Consider the following 19,626-nt stretch of genomic DNA (forward strand, 5'->3'; position numbering starts at 1 on the left):
CAGTTTAACTTTTGAATAAAAAAGGAAGGATGGTATTTATTTATAGAGCCCTTTTCAGCTTCTTGCAGAAGGAATAGTTGTATTTTAAAATGCAGTGGCAGATTGAACCAAATAAATTGTGCTAGACCTTCGCTTACTCAAATGTTTAGAGTTGATACAGAAGCACCAGTGACAATAATCATCACTAATGCTTTACGAGTCCTTATTCCATGCCAGACGCTCTTCCATCCTCGTCTTATCCAAATTTTACAGATTAGGAAGTGGAAAGCACAGGAAGGTTAATAACTCAAGAAATAAGTGGCAGAGTGGGAGGGTGTTAGATGTCCCACAGTCTCTCCACTTCACTATTAATCACGAGACCGTTCACTATTCACCATTCACTATTAATCACTACTCTCTAGACCGTTTTATTCTCTATTATTCTAATCACCTGCCTTGCAGGGAACCAACAGCAGTTCTCAGCTATAGGGCAGAGGCAGGAACCCAAGACTGGGTCAGAAAAACTGAGGTCCACATCCAAACGATCCTGCGGGAGGAACCTTTTGTTTTGTAGTCTGTTGAAATGGGACTTTCTACCTAGAAAGGCTGGGGCAGTGGTTTCTCAGTGGTTTGACTCTGTTTTATAGAGGTCCCTCTCCACCTTGACAGTAGCTCTGTACTGCCCTTCTCCCCACTTGTTTCATGCACATGGGAGAAATGGTGGCAGAATCCTTTAAGTCTTTAGACTTGAGTGTTCAGTTTCTTCATAACACTGTATTTTTCTGGATGGTGGGGAGCAGTGGCTGTGTCTGCGCGTTGAAATTTCCCTCGACTCTGTATGGGGAAGGCTTCCAGGACCACGTCAAGCCAATCCTTCATTTGGGAACAGGCGAATCTTCAAAAATGCTGTAGCATCTTTTTAAACAATTATTTCTGTGATGTTTCTTTATGAGACTTTTACTTTAAGGAAAAATTTGGCACGTGGAACGTTAAGAACATTTTCATTATACCATTTTGAGGATAACTTTTATCATGCAAGATCCCTCTTTTAGTACCTTTGATAAACGTTGTATCATTTGTTTCAAGAAATTTGTGAATGTCAACTTCATGTTTCTGACAGGAAGATAAGTTTGTCTGGATCTTAGAGAACATGGTCACTGAACATAGAAGTCATAAATTTAAAAAATAAAGTCATGCTAGTAAAGTTTGTGAAAAGATTTATTTCTTGGCATTTGCAACTAACCTAAACTGGCCTGGAAACTGTTGAAAAATCATATTCAGATTAGTTCTGTAGATACTCCAAATGGGACAAGTAAATGCTCAAATTCGGACACAGACCACCTTGTGACTGATAACACGTGGTATTCAAAGATTGCTCTCTCAGATAATTGCTTAAAATCAGCCACGGTCAATATCACATCAGCTACAGGTGAAAATGTGAGGCGTCATCACTCTTGGGGATGACTTCAGTAGGACAGAGCTTTCTATTATCCCTTCAGAGAGACCTCTGCTTGTAGTGGGAGCCTAGAAAACAACATGATTTGTATAAATGGTTAGGCTAAAATAGTGAATCTTCCCATTCTGAAAGCTACAGAATTTCCAACGCAATGGCAAGCTAAGCTGGAACTGGTGAGGATAGGGGTAGGGAAGGGGGACTGACTGTGACAGTTGATTGTGCCCACTTAGGATCTTTGTGTGGTAAAACGCTTTATTCCAAGTGTTTTGTTGACATTTAGTGCTGATGCCATCAGTTGACATAACAGTCCCTCGGAACCAGTAACCCTGGACCTTCCCTCAGAAGCCTGGGACATGTAAAGGAAATGTGAACTCTAGTCAAGGTCCTTTTCATGTGGAGATTCAATTCAGTCAGTTCAGTGCACCTGGAAGCCCTGGTAAGGACTTTCCTGATTTCAGATCCTCCTCTCTAACATCAGTCTTTATTTTTCCACCACTAGATCCTGTTAACTCCCTAGAAATAAATAAGAAAGTTGTTTTCAAGCCTGAAAATCCCTGAGCCCACCTTTGTAACCAAGACTCAATCGCCTTTCTGCTTTTAGTGTTACTATGTACTGAATCCAGTAGAGCTAGGTTATAATTTTGGCCAACATTAGTTAACACTTCTAATTTGTGACTTCTATTTATGTAAAGTGAATTACTTGCTGGCTCTATTAATCCTGCAAAGCCCATGAATCCTTAATGTTCAGTTTGCTTTGAATGGGTAACAGTGTATTTGTTCCTTCTCAAATATGACTTCTTGCTGAGCTTTAGATGAGCTCCTTTTACATAACATGCCTTCTGTCTTGGATGATTTATTTCACTTTCATGTTCCCCAGAATTTATTGCTAAAGGTTGACGTGAATACTTACAGTTTGGGCTCTAATATAATCTCCTGAATGGCAATTAATAAATAAAAGATGGTTACTATTGTTGACAGAGGAACTAGGCTTTCTCAGATAGTTTTCATCTTCATGTTTTCACCAAACTTCATGTCACATCCCTAGGGAGTGATGGTGTAAAATATTTTCTGTGAACTCCAAAGCTTTTACTGTTGCCTTAATACCCCGAGCCTCTATGTTGCTTTTTGTTTTCTTGTCAGAAATGATCTTATTCAATTTCTGTTTCTTCCACTTACCTTCCTTCCTGGGACTACAAGAAACATGCCTCTTTCTGGATTTAGTAATGATGTATTCTTACTATTTATGATTTGCAAGTAGCACCTGAAATTTGTCCCTGAAATTTCTTATAATTTTTTTTTTTTTTGCTTAGTCCCATCTCTGTTGCATTTATTAATGATGCACTGTTGCCTATAAAATGTAATGTTGGAGAGGACTGAGGTTGGCGGCGTGAACACAGCCTGCAGGGCGTTGGTGCGCCGCGGCTGGCCGGGAGAGAGTCCGGGGAGGGGTCTGGACCTGCCGAGGAGGCAAGAGACTTTTACGTCCCTCTTTGTTTCCTGGTGCACGAGGAGCGGGGATTGGGAACGCTGCTTGGGAGAGCTCCGGGGACGGGCGCGAGCCGCGGCTAAGAGTGCGGAGCCCAGAGACGGACATGGGACGCTAAGGCCGCTGCTGCCGCCGCCACGAGGCCTGTGTGCGAGCGCAGGTCACTAGCCACACGCCCTTCCGGGGAGCCTGTGCAGCCCGCCGCTGCCGGGGTCCCGGGATCCGGGGACGGCTCCCCCGGGAGAGCGCACGGCGCGCCTCAAGCTGCAGCGTCACGCCGGCCTCTGCCGCTGCAGGCCCGCCCCGCACTCCGTGACCCTCCCTACCCCCCGGCCTGGGTGAGCCAGAGCCTCCGAATCAGCGGCTCCTTTAACCCCGTCCTGTCTGAGCAAAGAACAGACGCCCTCCGGCGACCTACACGCACAGGCGGGGCCAAATCCAAAGCTGAGCCCCTGTGAGCTGTGCGAACAAAGAAGAGAAAGGGAAATCTCTCCCAGCAGCCTCAGGAGCAGCGGATTAAAGCTCCACAATCAACTTGATGTACCCTGCATCTGTGGAATACCTGAATAGACAACGAATCATCCCAAATTAAGGAGCCCTGTGGATGAAAGGCTCTTGGTGCTGCAGCCAGGACTCAGTGCTGTGCCTCTGAGGTGGGAGAGCCAACTTCAGGACACTGGTCCACAAGAGGCCTCCCAGCTGCACATAATATCAAACAGCAAAAATCTCCGAGAGATCTCCATCTCAACGCCAGCACCCAGCTTCACTCAACGACCAGCAAGCTACAGTGCTGGACATCCTATGCCAAACAACTAGCAAGACAGGAACACAACCCTACCCATTAGCAGAGAGGCTGCCCAAAATCATAATAAGTCTACAGACACCCCAAAACACACCACCAGACGTGGACCTGCCCACCAGAAAGACAAGATCCAGCCTCATACACCAGAACACAGGCACTAGTACCCTCCACCAGGAAGCCTACACAACCCACTGAACCAACCTTAGCCACTGGGGACAGACACAAAAAACAACAGGAACTACGAACCTTCAGCCTGCAAAAAAAAAAAAGGAGACCCCAAACACAGTAAGATAAGCAAAATGAAAAGACAGAAAAACACACAGCAGATGAAGGAGCAAGATAAAAACCCACCAGGCCTAACAAATGAAGAGGAAATAGGCAGTCTACCTGAAAAAGAATTCAGAATAATGATAGTAAGGTTGATCCGAAATCTTGGAGATAGAATGCACAATAGAATGGACAAATTGCAAGAATCAGTTAACAAGGACCTAGAAGAACTAAACATGAAACAAGCAACGATGAACAACACAATAAATGAAATTAAAAGTACTCTAGATGGGAGTCTAGCAGAATAACTGAGGCAGAAGAACGGATAAGTGACCTGGAAGATAAAATAGTGGAAATAACTACTGCAGAGCAGAATAAAGAAAAAAGAATGAAAAGAACTGAGAACAGTCTCAGAGACCTCTGGGACAACATTAAACGCACCAACATTCGAATTATAGGGGTTCCAGAAGAAGAAGAGAAAAAGAAAGGGACTGAGAAAATATTTGAAGAGATTATAGTTGAAAACTTCCCTAATATGGGAAAGGAAATAGTTAATCAAGTCCAGGAAGCACAGAGAGTCCCATACAGGATAAATCCAAGGAGAAATACGCCAAGACACATATTAATCATACTGTCAAAAATTAAATACAAAGAAAACATGTTAAAAGCAGCAAGGGAAAAACAACAAATAACACACAAGGGAATCCCCATAAGGTTAACAGCTGATCTTTCAGCAGAAACTCTGCAAGCCAGAAGGGAGTGGCAGGACATATTGAAAGTGTTGAAGGAGAAAAACCTGCAACCAAGATTACTCTACCCAGCAAGGATCTCGTTCAGATTTGATGGAGAAATTAAAACCTTTACAGACAAGCAAAAGCTGAGAGAGTTCAGCACCACCAAACCAGCTCTACAACAACTGCTAAAGGAACTTCTCTAGGCAAGAAACACAAAAGAAGGAAAGGACCTACAATAACGAACCCAAAACAATTAAGAAAATGGGAATAGGAACACACATATCGATAATTACCTTAAATGTAAATGGACTAAATGCTCCCACCAAAAGACACAGATTGGCTGAATGGATACAAAAACAAGACCCATATATTTGCTGTCTACAAGAGACCCACTTCAGACCTAGAGACACATACAGACTGAAAGTAAGGGGATGGAAAAAGGTATTTCATGCAAATGGAAACCAAAAGAAAGCTGGAGTAGCAATTCTCATATCAGACAAAATTGACTTTAAAACAAAGACTATTAGAAGAGACAAAGAAGGACACTACATAATGATCAAGGGATCAATCCAAGAGGAAGATACAACAATTGTAAATATTTATGCACCCAACATAGGTGCACCTCAATACATAAGGCAAATACTGACAACCATAAAAGGGGAAATCGACAGTAACACATTCATAGTAGGGGACTTTAACACCCCACTTTCACCAATGGACAGATCATCCAAAATGAAAATAAATAAGGAAACACAAGCTTTAAATGATACATTAAACGAGATGGAGTTAATTGATATTTATAGGACATTCCATCCAAAAACAACAGAATACACATTTTTCTCAAGTGCTCATGGAACATTCTCCAGGATAGATCATATCTTGGGTCACAAATCAAGCCTTGGTAAATTTAAGAAAATTGAAATTGTATCAAGTATCTTTTCTGACCACAACGCCATGAGACTAGATATCAGTTACAGGAAAAGATCTGTAAAAAATACAAACACATGGAGGCTAAACAATATACTACTTAATAATGAAGTGATCACTGAAGAAATCAAAAAATACCTAGAAACAAATGACAATGGAGACACAACGACCCAAAACCTGTGGGATGCAGCAAAAGCAGTTCTAAGGGGGAAGTTTATAGCAATACAAGCCCACCTTAAGAAGCAGGAAACATCTCGAATAAACAACCTAACCTTGCACCTCAAGCAATTAGAGAAAGAAGAACAAAAAAAACCCAAAGCTAGCAGAAGGAAAGAAATCATAAAAATCAGATCAGAAATAAATGAAAAAGAAATGAAGGAAACAATAGCAAAGATCAATAAAACTAAAAGCTGGTTCTTTGAGAAGATAAACAAAATAGATAAACCACTAGCCAGACTCATCAAGAAAAAAAGGGAGAAGACTCAAATCAATAGAATTAGAAATGAAAAAGGAGAGGTAACAACTGACACTGCAGAAATAAAAGAGATCATGAGAGATTACTACAAGCAACTCTATGCCAATAAAATGGACAATCTGGAAGAAATGGACAAATTCTTAGAAATGCACAACCTGCCAAGACTGAATCAGGAAGAAATAGAAAATATGAACAGACCAATCACAAGCACTGAAATTGAAACTGTGATTAAAAATCTTCCAACAAAGAAAAGCCCAGGACCAGATGGCTTCACAGGCGAATTCTATCAAACATTTAGAGAAGAGCTAACACCTATCCTTCTCAAACTCTTCCAAAATATAGCAGAGGGAGGACCACTCCCAAACTCCTTCTACGAGGCCACCATCACCTTGATACCAAAACCAGACAAGGATGTCACAAAGAAAGAAAACTGCAGGCCAATATCACTGATGAACATAGATGCAAAAATCCTCAACAAAATACTAGCAAACAGAATCCAACAGCACATTAAAAGGATCATACACCATGATCAAGTGGGGTTTATTCCAGGAATGCAAGGATTCTTCAATATACGCAAATCTATCAATGTGATAAACCATATTAACAAACTGAAGGAGAAAAACCATATGATCATCTCAATAGATGCAGAGAAAGCTTTTGACAAAATTCAACACCCATTTATGATAAAAACCCTGCAGAAAGTAGGCATAGAGGGAACTTTCCTCAACATAATAAAGGCCATATATGACAAGCCCACAGCAAACATCATCCTCAATGATGATGAAAATGAAAGCATTTCCACTAAGATCAGGAACAAGACAAGGTTGCCCACTCTCACCACTCTTATTCAACATAGTTTTGGAAGTTTTAGCCACAGCAATCAGAGAAGAAAAGGAAATAAAAGGAATCCAAATCGGAAAAGAAGAAGTAAAGCTGTCACTGTTTGCAGATGACATGATCCTATACATAGAGAACCCTAAAGATGCTACCAGAAAACTACTAGAGCTAATCAATGAATTTGGTAAAGAAATCTCTGGCATTCCTATATACTAATGATGAAAAATCTGAAAGTGAAATCAAGAAAACACTCCCATTTACCATTGCAACAAAAAGAATAAAATATCTAGGAATAAACCTACCTAAGGAGACAAAAGATCTGTATGCAGAAAATTATAAGACACTGATGAAAGAAATTAAAGATGATACAAATAGATGGAGAGATATACCATGTTCTTGGATTGGAAGAATCAATATTGTGAAAATGACTCTACTACCGAAAGCAATCTATAGATTCAATGCAATCCCTATCAAACTACCACTGGCATTTTTCACAGAACTAGAACAAAAAATTTTGCAATTTGTATGGAAACACAAAAGACCCCAAATAGCCAAAGCAATCTTGAGAACGAAAGAAGGAACTGGAGGAATCAGGCTCCCAGACTTCAGACTATACTACAAAGCTACAGTTATCAAGACGGTATGGTACTGGCACAAAAACAGAAAGATAGATCAATGGAACAGGATAGAAAGCCCAGAGATAAACCCACACACATATGGTCACCTTATCTTTGACAAAGGAGGCAGAAATGTACAGTGGAGAAAGGACAGCCTATTCAATAAGTGGTGCTGGGAAAACTGGACAGCTACATGTCAAAGTATGAAATTAGATCACTCCCTAACACCATTCACAAAAATAAGCTCAAAATGGATTAAAGACCTAAATGTAAGGCCAGAAACTATCAAACTCTTAGAGGAAAACATAGGCAGAACACTCTATGACATAAATCACAGCAAGGTCCTTTTTGACCCACCTCCTAGAGAAATGGAAATAAAAACAAGAGTAAACAAATGGGACCTAATGAAACTTAAAAGCTTTTGCGCAGCAAAGGAAACCATAAAGAAGACCAAAAGACAACCCTCAGAATGGGAGAAAATATTTGCAAATGAAGCAACTGACAAAGGATTGATCTCCAAAATTTATAAGCAGCTCATGCAGCTTAATAACAAAAAAACAAACAACCCAATCCAAAAATGGGCAGAAGACCTAAATAGACATTTCTCCAAAGAAGATATACACAGTGCCAACAAACACATGAAAGAATGCTCAACATCACTAATCATGAGAGAAATGCAAATCAAAACTACAATGAGATATCATCTCACACCAGTCAGAATGGCCATCTTCAAAAAATCTAGAAACAATAAATGCTGGAGAGGGTGTGGAGAAAAGGGAACCCTCTTACACTGTTGGTGGGAATGTAAATTGATACAGCCACTGTGGAGAACAGTATGGAGGTTCCTTAAAAAGCTACAAATAGAACTACCATATGACCCAGCAATCCCACTACTGGGCATATACCCTGAGAAAACCATAATTCAAAAAGAGTCATGTACCAAAATGTTCATTGCAGCTCTATTTACAATAGCCCAGAGATGGAAACAACCTAAGTGTCCATCATCGGATGAATGGATAAAGAAGATGTGGCACATATATACAATGGAATATTACTCAGCCATAAAAAGAGACGAAATTGAGCTATTTGTAATGAGGTGGATAGACCTAGAGTCTGTCATACAGAGTGAAGTAAGTCAGAAAGAGAGAGACAAATACCGTATGCTAACACATATATATGGAATTTAAAAAAAAAATGTCATGAAAAACCTAGGGGTGAAACAGGAATAAAGACACAGACTTACTAGAGAATGGACTTGAGGCTATGGGGAGGGGGAAGGGTAAACGGTGACAAAGCGATAAAGAGGCATGGACATATATACACTACCAAACATAAGGTAGATAGCTAGTGGGAAGCAGCCGCATAGCACAGAGAGATCAGCTCGGTGCTTTGTGACCGCCTGGAGGGGTGGGATAGGGAGGGTGGGAGGGAGGGAGACGCAAGCGGGAAGAGATATGGGAATATATGTATATATGTAACTGATTCATTTTGTTGTGAAGCTGAAACTAACATACCATTGTAAAGCAATTATACTCCAATAAAGATGTTAAAAAAAAAAAAAAAAACTGCAATGAGGTATCGCCTCACACTGGTTAGAATGGGCATCATCAGAAAATCTACAAACAACAAATGCTGGAGAGGGTGTGGAGAAAAGGGAACCCTCTTACGCTGTTTGTGGGAATGTAAATTGATACAGCCACTATAGAGAACAGTATGGAGGTTCCTTAAAAAACTAAAAATAGAATTACCATAATACCTAGCAGTCCCACTATGGGGCATATACCCAGAGAAAACCATGATTCAAAAAGACACATGCACCCCAATGTTCATTGCAGCACTATTTACAATAGCCAGGTCATGGAAGCAACCTAAATGCCCATCGACAGACGAATGGATTAAGAAGATGTGGTACATATATACAATGGAATATTACTCAGCCATAGAAAGGAACAAAATTGGGTCATTTGTAGAGAAGTGGATGGAGCTAGAGACTGTCATACAGAGTGAAGTAAGTCAGAAAGAAAAACAAATATCGTATATTAACGCATATATGTGGAACCTAGAAAAATGGTACAGATGAACTGGTTTGCAAGGCAGAAATAGAGACACAGATGTAGAGAACAAATGCATGGACAACAAGGAGGGAAAGCCGGGAGTGGGGGGGTTGGTGGTGGGATGAACTGGGAGATTGGGATTGACATGTATACACTAATATGTATAAAATAGATAAGTACTAAGCACCTGCTGTATAAAGATAAATAAAATTCAAAAACAACAACAACAAAAAAAATGTAATGTTGGGCTTCCCTGGTGGCGCAGTGGTTGAGGGTCCGCCTGCCGATGCAGGGGACACGGGTTTGTGCCCCGGTCCGGGAAGATCCCACATGCCGCGGAGCGGCTGGGCCCATGAGCCATGGCCGCTGAGCCTGCGCGTCCGGAGCCTGTGCTCCGCAACGGGAGAGGCCACAACAGTGAGAGGCCCGCGTACCGCAAAAAAAAAAATGTAATGTTTATTGTCATCATGTATATTGTTCAAAGTGCAAAATTGCCTCCTGTAAGTTAATGATGAAACTGTAAAACAACATCCAGTTTCTGCATTTTGTCCGCTTGATTAGGCTCAGGGTCTTATTTTAGAGATGAGGAAACTAGAGGCCATTTTAAGTAGCTTGACCATAGTCAAGTAGAGGGTGGAGATCAAGTACAACTTTAGACAGTACAGAGCAGAAAAGGCGGAATTAGGCTGCCTGAGGACAGTTCCCAGCTCTGAAGCTTATTAAGTGTGTATCTTTAGACTAGGTATTTATCTGCTCAGTGCCTCAGTTTCCTCATTTGTAAAATGGGAACAATTTTGGCAGTAGCACAACTGTAAGGATTATGGTAAGTTAGGTAAAGCACTTAGAACAGGGCTAAGCACGAGATCTCTGCATTATTAGTTATTAGCATTATTGTCATTATTTTGACTATTTTTAACATATTCACAATATATGGGAGGGTGTGTTTTGTTGTTTTGTTTTTTTAACTTTATGCGTGTCTCTATAGTCATTATACCTTTGTTGTACTTCTTTTGTATTCCTTGTATTACCTAGTGATAATGTTCATGATGGCAGCATTAGTAGAAGCAAAAATACTGATCATAGTAAGAAAAGATAGGGCTCTTTACTGAGCCTTACTATATGCTAGGCATTGAAGTAGGTACTGTATGTACACAATCCTTAATATGTACTCAATCTGTATCTACCAAAAAGCTGCAAAGTAGTTTATTTCCAGAAATGCACGTATAACCCCTTCATGGCAGTAAATCTTTGTAACTGGACAGGATCATGAGCTTTGGCCCTGGTGGAAAAGAGCCCTGCTAGAATTCCCTCCATCTTTAAAATAATCCTTGTGCTGCTGGTATTTATATAGCCTAATCTTGTTACAGACAACTAGGGGCCTGGCTGTGGGTGGGAATGGGGGTCAAGGCATGGGTGAAAAGGGGCAGGTGACAGGGCAAGACAAACAGTGCAAATGAAAAATATTACATATCAGAACACACATTATTCAACTTCACCTAGTTTTTCTTTTGGAATATTATATCATATAAAGAAAACTACCTCTTTCCTAGATACCCAAGTAGAAATACATTTGGAACAGTAAGCACTGACACAGAAAAGTTGTTTTCTTTCTTGCTTTGCTTTGTCAACTAAAAAAATTGCATTCACCCTACAGTAAGAGTGCTAGAGTATGGTAAAGTGTTTAACCATAAAAATTACAATCACTTCAATGCTCTTTGATTTCTGTGCATAATACATTACTTAATAATTATAAAAACAATGTTGGAGATAATAAAAGCTACAATGTAGGGGAGTGCTTGGAATGAGAACTGTGAGAGAAACACTGTTAGGTGCTCTGTATGTGTGTGCAACTGTGTGTGTGTGCATGTACACACGCTCATACATATAATCTCTGCAGACTGCTATAGCCTTTCAGAGTCATGTATATGTGTGTGCACATGTGCATGTATATATATACGTATGCATATTTATTTCTATATATGACATATCATTTTAAATCTTCCCACAACTTTATAGAAAAGGAAACGAAGGCTCAGAGAAGTCAAAGTACTTGCTCAAAGTCACAAAAAGCGGCAACGCTGGGGTTTACCACCAAGTCCCACCCATTTAACCCCCCTCCTCCCTTTTGGAGCTAGAACAACAACGAGCCTTCCCACTCCACCCCACTGCCTCATTAGGGGAAGGGTGACCTTTTGCCCTTTTTTCTTCCAGACTCTCCAAGCAAAGATTTCGGTCCAACTCTGGGTCTGAAAAAGTCCAGCTCCTTGGAGAGCCTGCAGACTGCAGTTGCCGAGGTCAGGAAGAACGAACTTCCCTTCCACCGGCCCCGGCCGCACGTGGTCCGTGGCCGAGGCTGCAACGAGAGCTTCCGAGCAGCCATTGACAAATCTTACGATGGACCCGAAGAATTAGAAGCTGGTAGGGCAACGAGCTTGCTGAAATGGTTTCTTCCTCTCCTTATTATCTGCGAATCATAGGCAAGAATGGGTGCTTAAGTACAGAGAAAAGTGATTTAAGGTCACAATTATATTTTTCATATTAAAAGTAATTCATTTCCCTGATATGTTTTGCCCTTTGGCTTAACGAACATGGAACTAGATAACGCAACATGTGATTTATTTTACAGTGCAACCGCCAAAGAAATGTTCTCCTTCAGTTTCCTACAAGGACCAACTGTCATTTACCCTTAGGGTAGGAGCACTAAGTATGCATCTCTTGACATTATTATTCAAGTCATTAGATGCAGCCTCAACACGAGGACTGACTGCTTTAATTGGGTAGAAGCAGTCCGGTTATAGCTGACCTCAAAAACTTCTCCTGGAAATAAACTCACCCTGTTTGTTTCCCAGCACATCGGCATTCTGAGCTGATCAAGGTTAACAAGCTGCTTTGAGAGAGATCAGTGTTTCATCACATATCAAACCTTTTATACTACTGGCTAAGCAACCAATGTCCCCCACTCCCAGCAGCAAACCTTGCTTGAAGTAACCAGATTTAGGCAGTTGTCTCTTCAAAGGGTACGCGTAGCCTCGTGGCAGGGTAGAACTCCGGAGTGCCTTTATTCATTATTCTGTATTTTACATTTTAACTTTTCTTGAGATACTAACAGTAAGTGCCCCTGACCATGTGTATTGATTTTTTTCTCTGTACAGATGGTCTGTCTGATAAGAGCTCTCACTCTGGCCAAGGAGCTCTGAATTATGAATCTGCCCCTCAGGGGAACACTGAGCTAGAGAATGCAGAAAATAAAGCCAGGAAAGTCAAAAAACCGAAAGAAAAGGAGAAGAAGAAGGAAAAGGGCAAATTCAAAGTCAAGGTGAAAAAGCAGAAAGAGGGAAATGAAGATCCAGAAAGGAAAATAAAGAGGAAGGGATTTGGTGCCATGCTGAGGTAGGGACCTGCTTTGAAGGCAAAGTTGGGATGGTTTTGTTTTATTTTGTTTTGTTTCTGCTGATGAAATCACTCATTTGTGTGCTTTCAAAAAAAACAAATGCAAGCTTTCCCTCCTCTTCAGCTAGATGCCTAAAAATCTTCTTTTAAATTATAGTTGATTTACAATGTGTTAAGTTCTGCTGTACAGCAAAGTGATTCAATTTTATATATATATATATATATATATATACACACACACACACACACACACACACACACACACATATATATATATTCTTTTTTATATTCTTTTCCATTATGGTTTATCACAGGATATTGAATATAGTTTGCTGTGCTATACAGTAGGACTTTGTTATTTATAAATTTTATATATAATAGTTTGCATCCACTAATCCCAATCCATCCCTCCCCCACTCTCCCCCCACCCCACTGGCAGTCACAGGTCTGTTCTCTACGTCTGTGAGTCTGGTTCTGTTCCATAGATAAGTTCATTTGTGTCATATTTTAGATTCCACATATAAGTGACATCATATGGTATTTGTCTTTCTCTTTCTGACTTACTTCACTTAGTATGATAATCTCTAGTTGCATCCATGTTGCTGCAAATGGCATTATTTTGTTCCTTTTTATTACTGAGTAGTATTCCATCGTATATATGTACCACATCTTCTTTATCCATTCATCTGTCGAGGGACATGTAGGTTGTTTTCATGTCTTGGCTGTTGTGAATAGTGCTACCGTGAACATTGGGATGCATGTATCTTTTTGAATTATAGTTTTGTCTGGATATACGCCCAGGAGTGGGATTGCTGGGTCATATGTAGATGCCTAAAAATCTTAACTGCTGACTGTGCTTGATCCTTTCCTGCAGAGGCAGGAGGAGCCTCTTGGTTGGCTCCTGATGCTCATGGTGATGACGGGAAGCTGTCATAAATGTATGTCAAAGAAAAGCCAACACTTGGTAGAGGCATGGGCTACGCCTATAGCCCTAGGTACCAAAGCACTATGTGGATAAAGAAAATGCTTCTTCCATCAACATAGGGAAAGCAAGAGGTGAGGGAATCCTCAACTGTGACCTCTAGAACACCGCCTTTGAATTAGAGAAGACAGGTTAGATGAACCACAACCCCACTCCCACCCCACCCCCCATGATTCTAGGTGTGCCCATGGCCAGGTCTGTGGGCACATTAGTCGTCAGAGGCAGTGAGGCGCAGTGGAGATGTCATCGCATCTGGAGTCAGAGGGCCTTGATCTGAACCCATGACCCTCATACACAAGCTGCTGGGCATCGCACATGTTACTTAACTTCCCTGAGCCTTGCTTTCCTCACTTTCCAAAGGAAGCTAGTATACTGCCGTCTAACTCAGTGGGATTGAGAGACAAGATGTCATAGGCAGTCAGTCCATTGACTAGGCATAGCTCAGCAGGGTGCAATCAGAAAACAACTTTCTTTCTTCTCCTACAGCTACCTTCAAATACACCCTGTTGGTGTTGTCAGAATGTCCACGATTTGATGACATCTCAGTGTTCTGGCTGATGGCTTTCTGGTCACTCTGGATGTTAAAACACCCTCTTTGTCAGGGGCTAACATGCACCATCTGATGTTAATCAGCGCTTTCTTCTTCCCGGCCCCGCAGGGCTCAGCCCTAGCAAGGGCCCTACAGTGTGCAGGATTCCACATTCTTCTGGTTCTCCGTCTCTGGGACAAAGGGAAGGGAAGGACTTTATTAAAACAAAGGCCTGTATCTGGCGTAATCTGGCGGTTGGGGCTCTTTGTGGGCCACTTCTGTGGAGTTTTCAGGGGGCTCCTTACTGCACCAATCACTGGTATAGGAGATTTATTTTTCCGTTGACTTCCTGAGACCCTTTGACCTCAGGGAGCACAGCTCTGGAGCCTCCTTAGCCAGCTGGTAGACTTCTTTGATGATGTCAGCTTAAGGTGGCTTTCGTCCAACTTCCTTCTAGAGCATCTGCTTGGCTCACTAGAATTACCAAACTCTTGCCCCTCCAAATGATAGAAGTGCAGCCTGTTCCCACTGTTCCATTTCTCCTTACCAGCCGTACAGATCCCCCAACCAGCCTGGCATCTCCAGATCACCAAGCAAACAGGTACGACATGGGATGTCAGTCTCCTTTTATACAGTTACCTCCAAATTTTCTGAGGGGTTTTCTCGTTGCCCCCTCACTTATTTTGTTGGGAGTGAGATGAGGAAGCACCTCTTTCCATTACTTCCTTTACTCCTATAATTTCCCAGCAAAGAAAATCCATTTCTCAATCTCTACCCTTCTGTTCCATGGACTGAAGTTGAGTGATGGGAGGTGATAGTTGATGGGCCAGTTTAGCACCTCTTATTAAACCGTTAGGAGATGTCTTTCTTAAGAATGCTTTGTGGTATTTGTCATCACATGTTCTCAGTTTGGGATATTCCACTGAAATTTTAGACAGAAATGGAAAGTTCTATTCCATATCTGTTATTCATATATATATTCTCTCTCTCTCTCTCTCTCTCTCTCTCTCTCTCTCTCTCTCTCTCTCTCTCTCTCAATGTTTGTGTGTGTGTGTGTGTGTGTGTGTGTGTATACATACATATGACCTTGAAACTACAAAGTGACATTTAGGGACACAAATAACATCAACACCAGTGCATACCTCTCAAAAAAACGGTGTTTTTCCTGGTGGTCTCTTTAGACTCTGTATTTCCATTTGCCATTTAAAATTTTAAACTTGTCCTTATTCTGGGTAACTATTATGACTGCTATTAGATAATCATCCTTGATAATAATGGTAACGTGCAACTGCAGTATATTTAGATGAGAGTCACCTTTGCAGTCATGGAGTTCAGAGGTTAAAAATGCAGACTCTGTATGTGTAACTCTGATGCCAATCCTGGTTTCTCTGCTTTCTCTCTAGGTAACATTGGGCAAGTTATTGTAATATTTAATCTCTTTCTGTGTCATCTGAAAAATGGGAATAACAATTGAATCTACTATTATTATGAGAATTATAGTTGCTTAATTACAAGTAACTTGCTTAGAACAGTGCCTGGCAAGAAACAAACATTCAATAAATGTAAATTATTGCAGTAAGTAGAATAATGGCCTCCCTAAAAATGTTCATGTCCCGCTCTGCAGTACCTGTGAGTATGTTATATTGCATGGCTAAGGAGAATTGAGGTTGCAGGTGGAATTAAGGTTGCTCTTCAGCCGACCTTTAAGATAAGGTGATTATCCCGAATTTGCCCCTGTGGGCCCAAGGTAATAACAAGGGACCTTAAAGGTGGAAGAAGAAGATGTGACTATGGAAGAAAGGTACAGAGAAATACAGTATGTGACTGGAGGGACTGTAAGCCAGGGACTGTGGGCAGCTTCTAGAAGGTGGAAAGCAGAGAAATGCATTCTTTCTGGAGAGCTTCCAGAAAGGAGCACAGCCTGCCAACCCCTAATTTCAGCCCATTTCTGTTGTCTAAGCCACTAAAGTGTGTAGCAGATTTTGCATCATCAGTAGAAAACCATATAGCTATTATCATAATTATTAATACTTCTACAATATCAGGGTAAGTTGTAAGGTAAAAACACCCTCTTTAAGGTGTTAAAGAAGAAAAGGATTTGACTAGTCTGTAAATATAAAAGCTATTAGAGCTTCACGTATCCCATTTTCTAGAATATTATTAAAGTAAGCCTGAACTTTGTATTTGATTTCAGTTGATGGGATTTGGCAGGTTCATTCTCCACTGCCCAGAATACAGAGCTGGCTCTTCCTGTTGTCATCCAGTATTTGCTGTGTTTTCCTCTGGTAGAAATCACAGGTCCTAGATCCTTGAGACATCTAGCAATTTGGATTTTGTTTCCTTGTACTATTTAAGCAAAATTAAGATCCGAAAGGTGGTGTTGGATTTTACCTCCAGTGTAAAAATAGCAACTGCTTTCCATAGCCTTTTGCGTCTGAGTTTGTGAGCGTATTGGAGATGCTGCTACCTGCACAGTTTCAACAACAAAGAACACAATAGCTGCTGCCATTAGCTAACAGATTTTGCTTTAACTCTCATCTGTTGCTCAGACGCTATTGACTTAGTTTCTTGTTTAAAAAAGATTGATCGCTCTAAGGATCTCGAGGAGTTGGATGTGGCTTTGCTCTTGCTTGTGGGAAGCTAAGTATTGTGTGCTTTTCTGATATTCACTGGCCGCTTTTGTGTTGATGACATGTAGTAGCACAGTTTAGCTCAGTTCATTTAACCTACTTCCTGTCGTTTTGAAAAAATGATGGGGGGTCTCATTAATTCCTATCTTTACATCTGTTGTCTGATCCCAGTATGCATATGTTTTGTTGATTGCAGAATTACCTCTTAGCAGATTCAACTATGGCTCCTACACAGGCCGTGAATTATTGTATGTTGAAATTATTGAATTATTGTATATTGAAAAATACACAGCTTAAGAACCTACCAACTTTGGTAGTTTCCCCATATGCTGTTACCTGCTGTTGAAAGAGAAGTTTAGAGGATCAAGATGCTTACATTTTCCCATTATGTGTTTCCTGTATTCTTCATGACACTACCCTGTAGAAAAGACCACCGGTGGCTTCTTGCAGCCAAAGGGTGAAGTTCAAACCCCTCCAAAAACAGCCCCATGGCTGTCAGCCCTACTCTGCCTTCCTGGGGTCTAGTAGATGTTTTCTAAGCACTGAAGAAAAATATCTTTTGGCTAAGGGAATCTTGCCCTGTCTAGAGTGGGAAATTCAAAAGTCAGTTCTTGATTTATCGATTATTTAATAAACTTGTCAGTCAATCCTTATATTCTTTAAGCTGAATTCTGTCACAGATTTGTGTTTAAAATCCATTCCTTTACATCATAGCAGCTATTGTCTCCTCTTGATATTATAGACCACTCACTTTGAAAACCTCTGGCCTGTCAACTTGTTCTGGACCCTAAATGGAAAGGCTTGATGGCGATCAAGTATCTTTCTCTATACCCTTGGTCTGCCCAGGAAACTCCTTTTTTAATGGATTAACAAAGAACAAAGAGTAAAGCCTGCCAATCGGAATTTCGTTTCTGATTTTAGTATGTTTGCCCATATTCATTTGATCAGTCATATTGTTGAATACCTCCTCTTTGCCAAGCACATTCGCAATTATTCTTCATTTATTTAACACCATTTATTGAAGGCCTACTTTGCATCAAGCACTGTTCTAGGCACTGGGCATACAGCAGTAAATCTCTGCTTTAATGCTACTTCTTTTATCTTCACAAAGGAAGAAAAAAATCAAAGACTTTTGAATTTCTTGTGGTGAGTTTAAACCAAAAACAAAACAGGTAAGCTATCTATAACAATGAATTTCCCAGGGAGTGGTGCGATGTTTGCCTAGGATACAACTCGAGGGAATCAACAGTCAATTTATATGGTGCTGAACAAGACCTCCTGGCCATGGCTCTTATGGAATTTATATTCCAGTGAGGGAGAGAGAATAAACAACTCACTCAAAATAAATGAGATTATTTCAGGCTCTAGTAGGTGCTATGAAGAAGGTAGAATCAGAAGGGATGGTGTCATGTCACCCTCAGTAACTGGCTACCAGCCTGATATAGTGTGCATCTGCACAGGCTACACTGAGTTTCCAGCAGATATGTTATCAGAACTTAGCATGCTGGGGTACTAATGCCAAATCACCTTATTCCTGCTTTTTTTTCTCCATTTTTGCAGCATATGAATATGAGAAGATTATTTTTAAACCAGTTTCACGTAGTTATAACAAAGAGGTAACCCAAATTGTGTATGTTTTAGTATATATGATACCTGAAGTATCATTTTGAAGTGATGATACTTCATACCTGAAGTAAACATTTTAAAGACACATGGTCTGTAATCTGAATGGTGAACTTGATTTGCAGCTGCTTATATTTAACTCTGCTCCTCGGAGCCCCACAGTTGGATATTCTTTATTATCTCTTCCTAACTCAGCTAATGCAGGTATACCTCAGGCATACACTGGTTCAGTTTCTACACTGAAAAAATTAAATCATGAACCCTAATGACAAAGGTATCTTTTAAAACACAGAGGCAGCAACTTTTATTTCTAAACTTTGCAAATGGTAAAGCATCTATGTTTCGTCCATGTTTTGCTCAAATATACTACAAGCATGCCTCGTTTGGTTGTGTTTCACTTTATTTTACTTCGCAGACATTGTATTTTTCACCAATTGAAGGTTTGTGGCAACCCTGCCTCGAGCACGTCTGTTGGTGCCATTTTTCCAACAGCATTGGCTCCGTTCATGTCTTTGTGTCACATTTTCATAATTTATGCAGTAGTTCAAACTTTTTCATTATTATTTATTTGTTGTGGTGATCTGCGGTCAGTGTTCTTTGGTGTTACTATTGCAAAAAGATAACTCGCTGAAGGCTCAGATGACGGTTAGCATATTTTAGCAATAAAGTATCTTTTAATTAAGGTGCGTACATTGTTTTCTTAGACATAATGCTATTGCACATTTAATAGACCACAGCATAATATAAACATAACTTTTATATGCACTGGGAAACCACAAAATTTGTGTGACTTGTTTTATTGCGTTATCACAGCCGTAGTCTGGAACCGAACCTGCGG

At 40.6% G+C, this 19,626-nt stretch overlaps 1 protein-coding gene across 3 annotated transcripts in view; it reads left to right on the forward strand.

The window, feature by feature from the left end:
* Nucleotides 1-19,626, forward strand: part of PARD3B (par-3 family cell polarity regulator beta) — a 1,046,263-nt gene that overhangs the window by 700,877 nt on the left and 325,760 nt on the right. For all 3 annotated transcript variants that reach the window (XM_082840795.1, XM_082840797.1, XM_082840796.1), the window contains 2 exons: nucleotides 11,846-12,052; nucleotides 12,787-13,024. In XM_082840795.1, coding sequence (XP_082696921.1) covers nucleotides 11,846-12,052; nucleotides 12,787-13,024 — 445 coding nt within the window. The remainder of the gene's footprint in view (nucleotides 1-11,845; nucleotides 12,053-12,786; nucleotides 13,025-19,626) is intronic.

The sequence above is a fragment of the Leucopleurus acutus genome, assembly GCF_964270905.1.
Source record: "Leucopleurus acutus genome assembly, chromosome: 6".
NCBI classification, from domain to species: domain Eukaryota; kingdom Metazoa; phylum Chordata; class Mammalia; order Artiodactyla; family Delphinidae; genus Leucopleurus; species Leucopleurus acutus.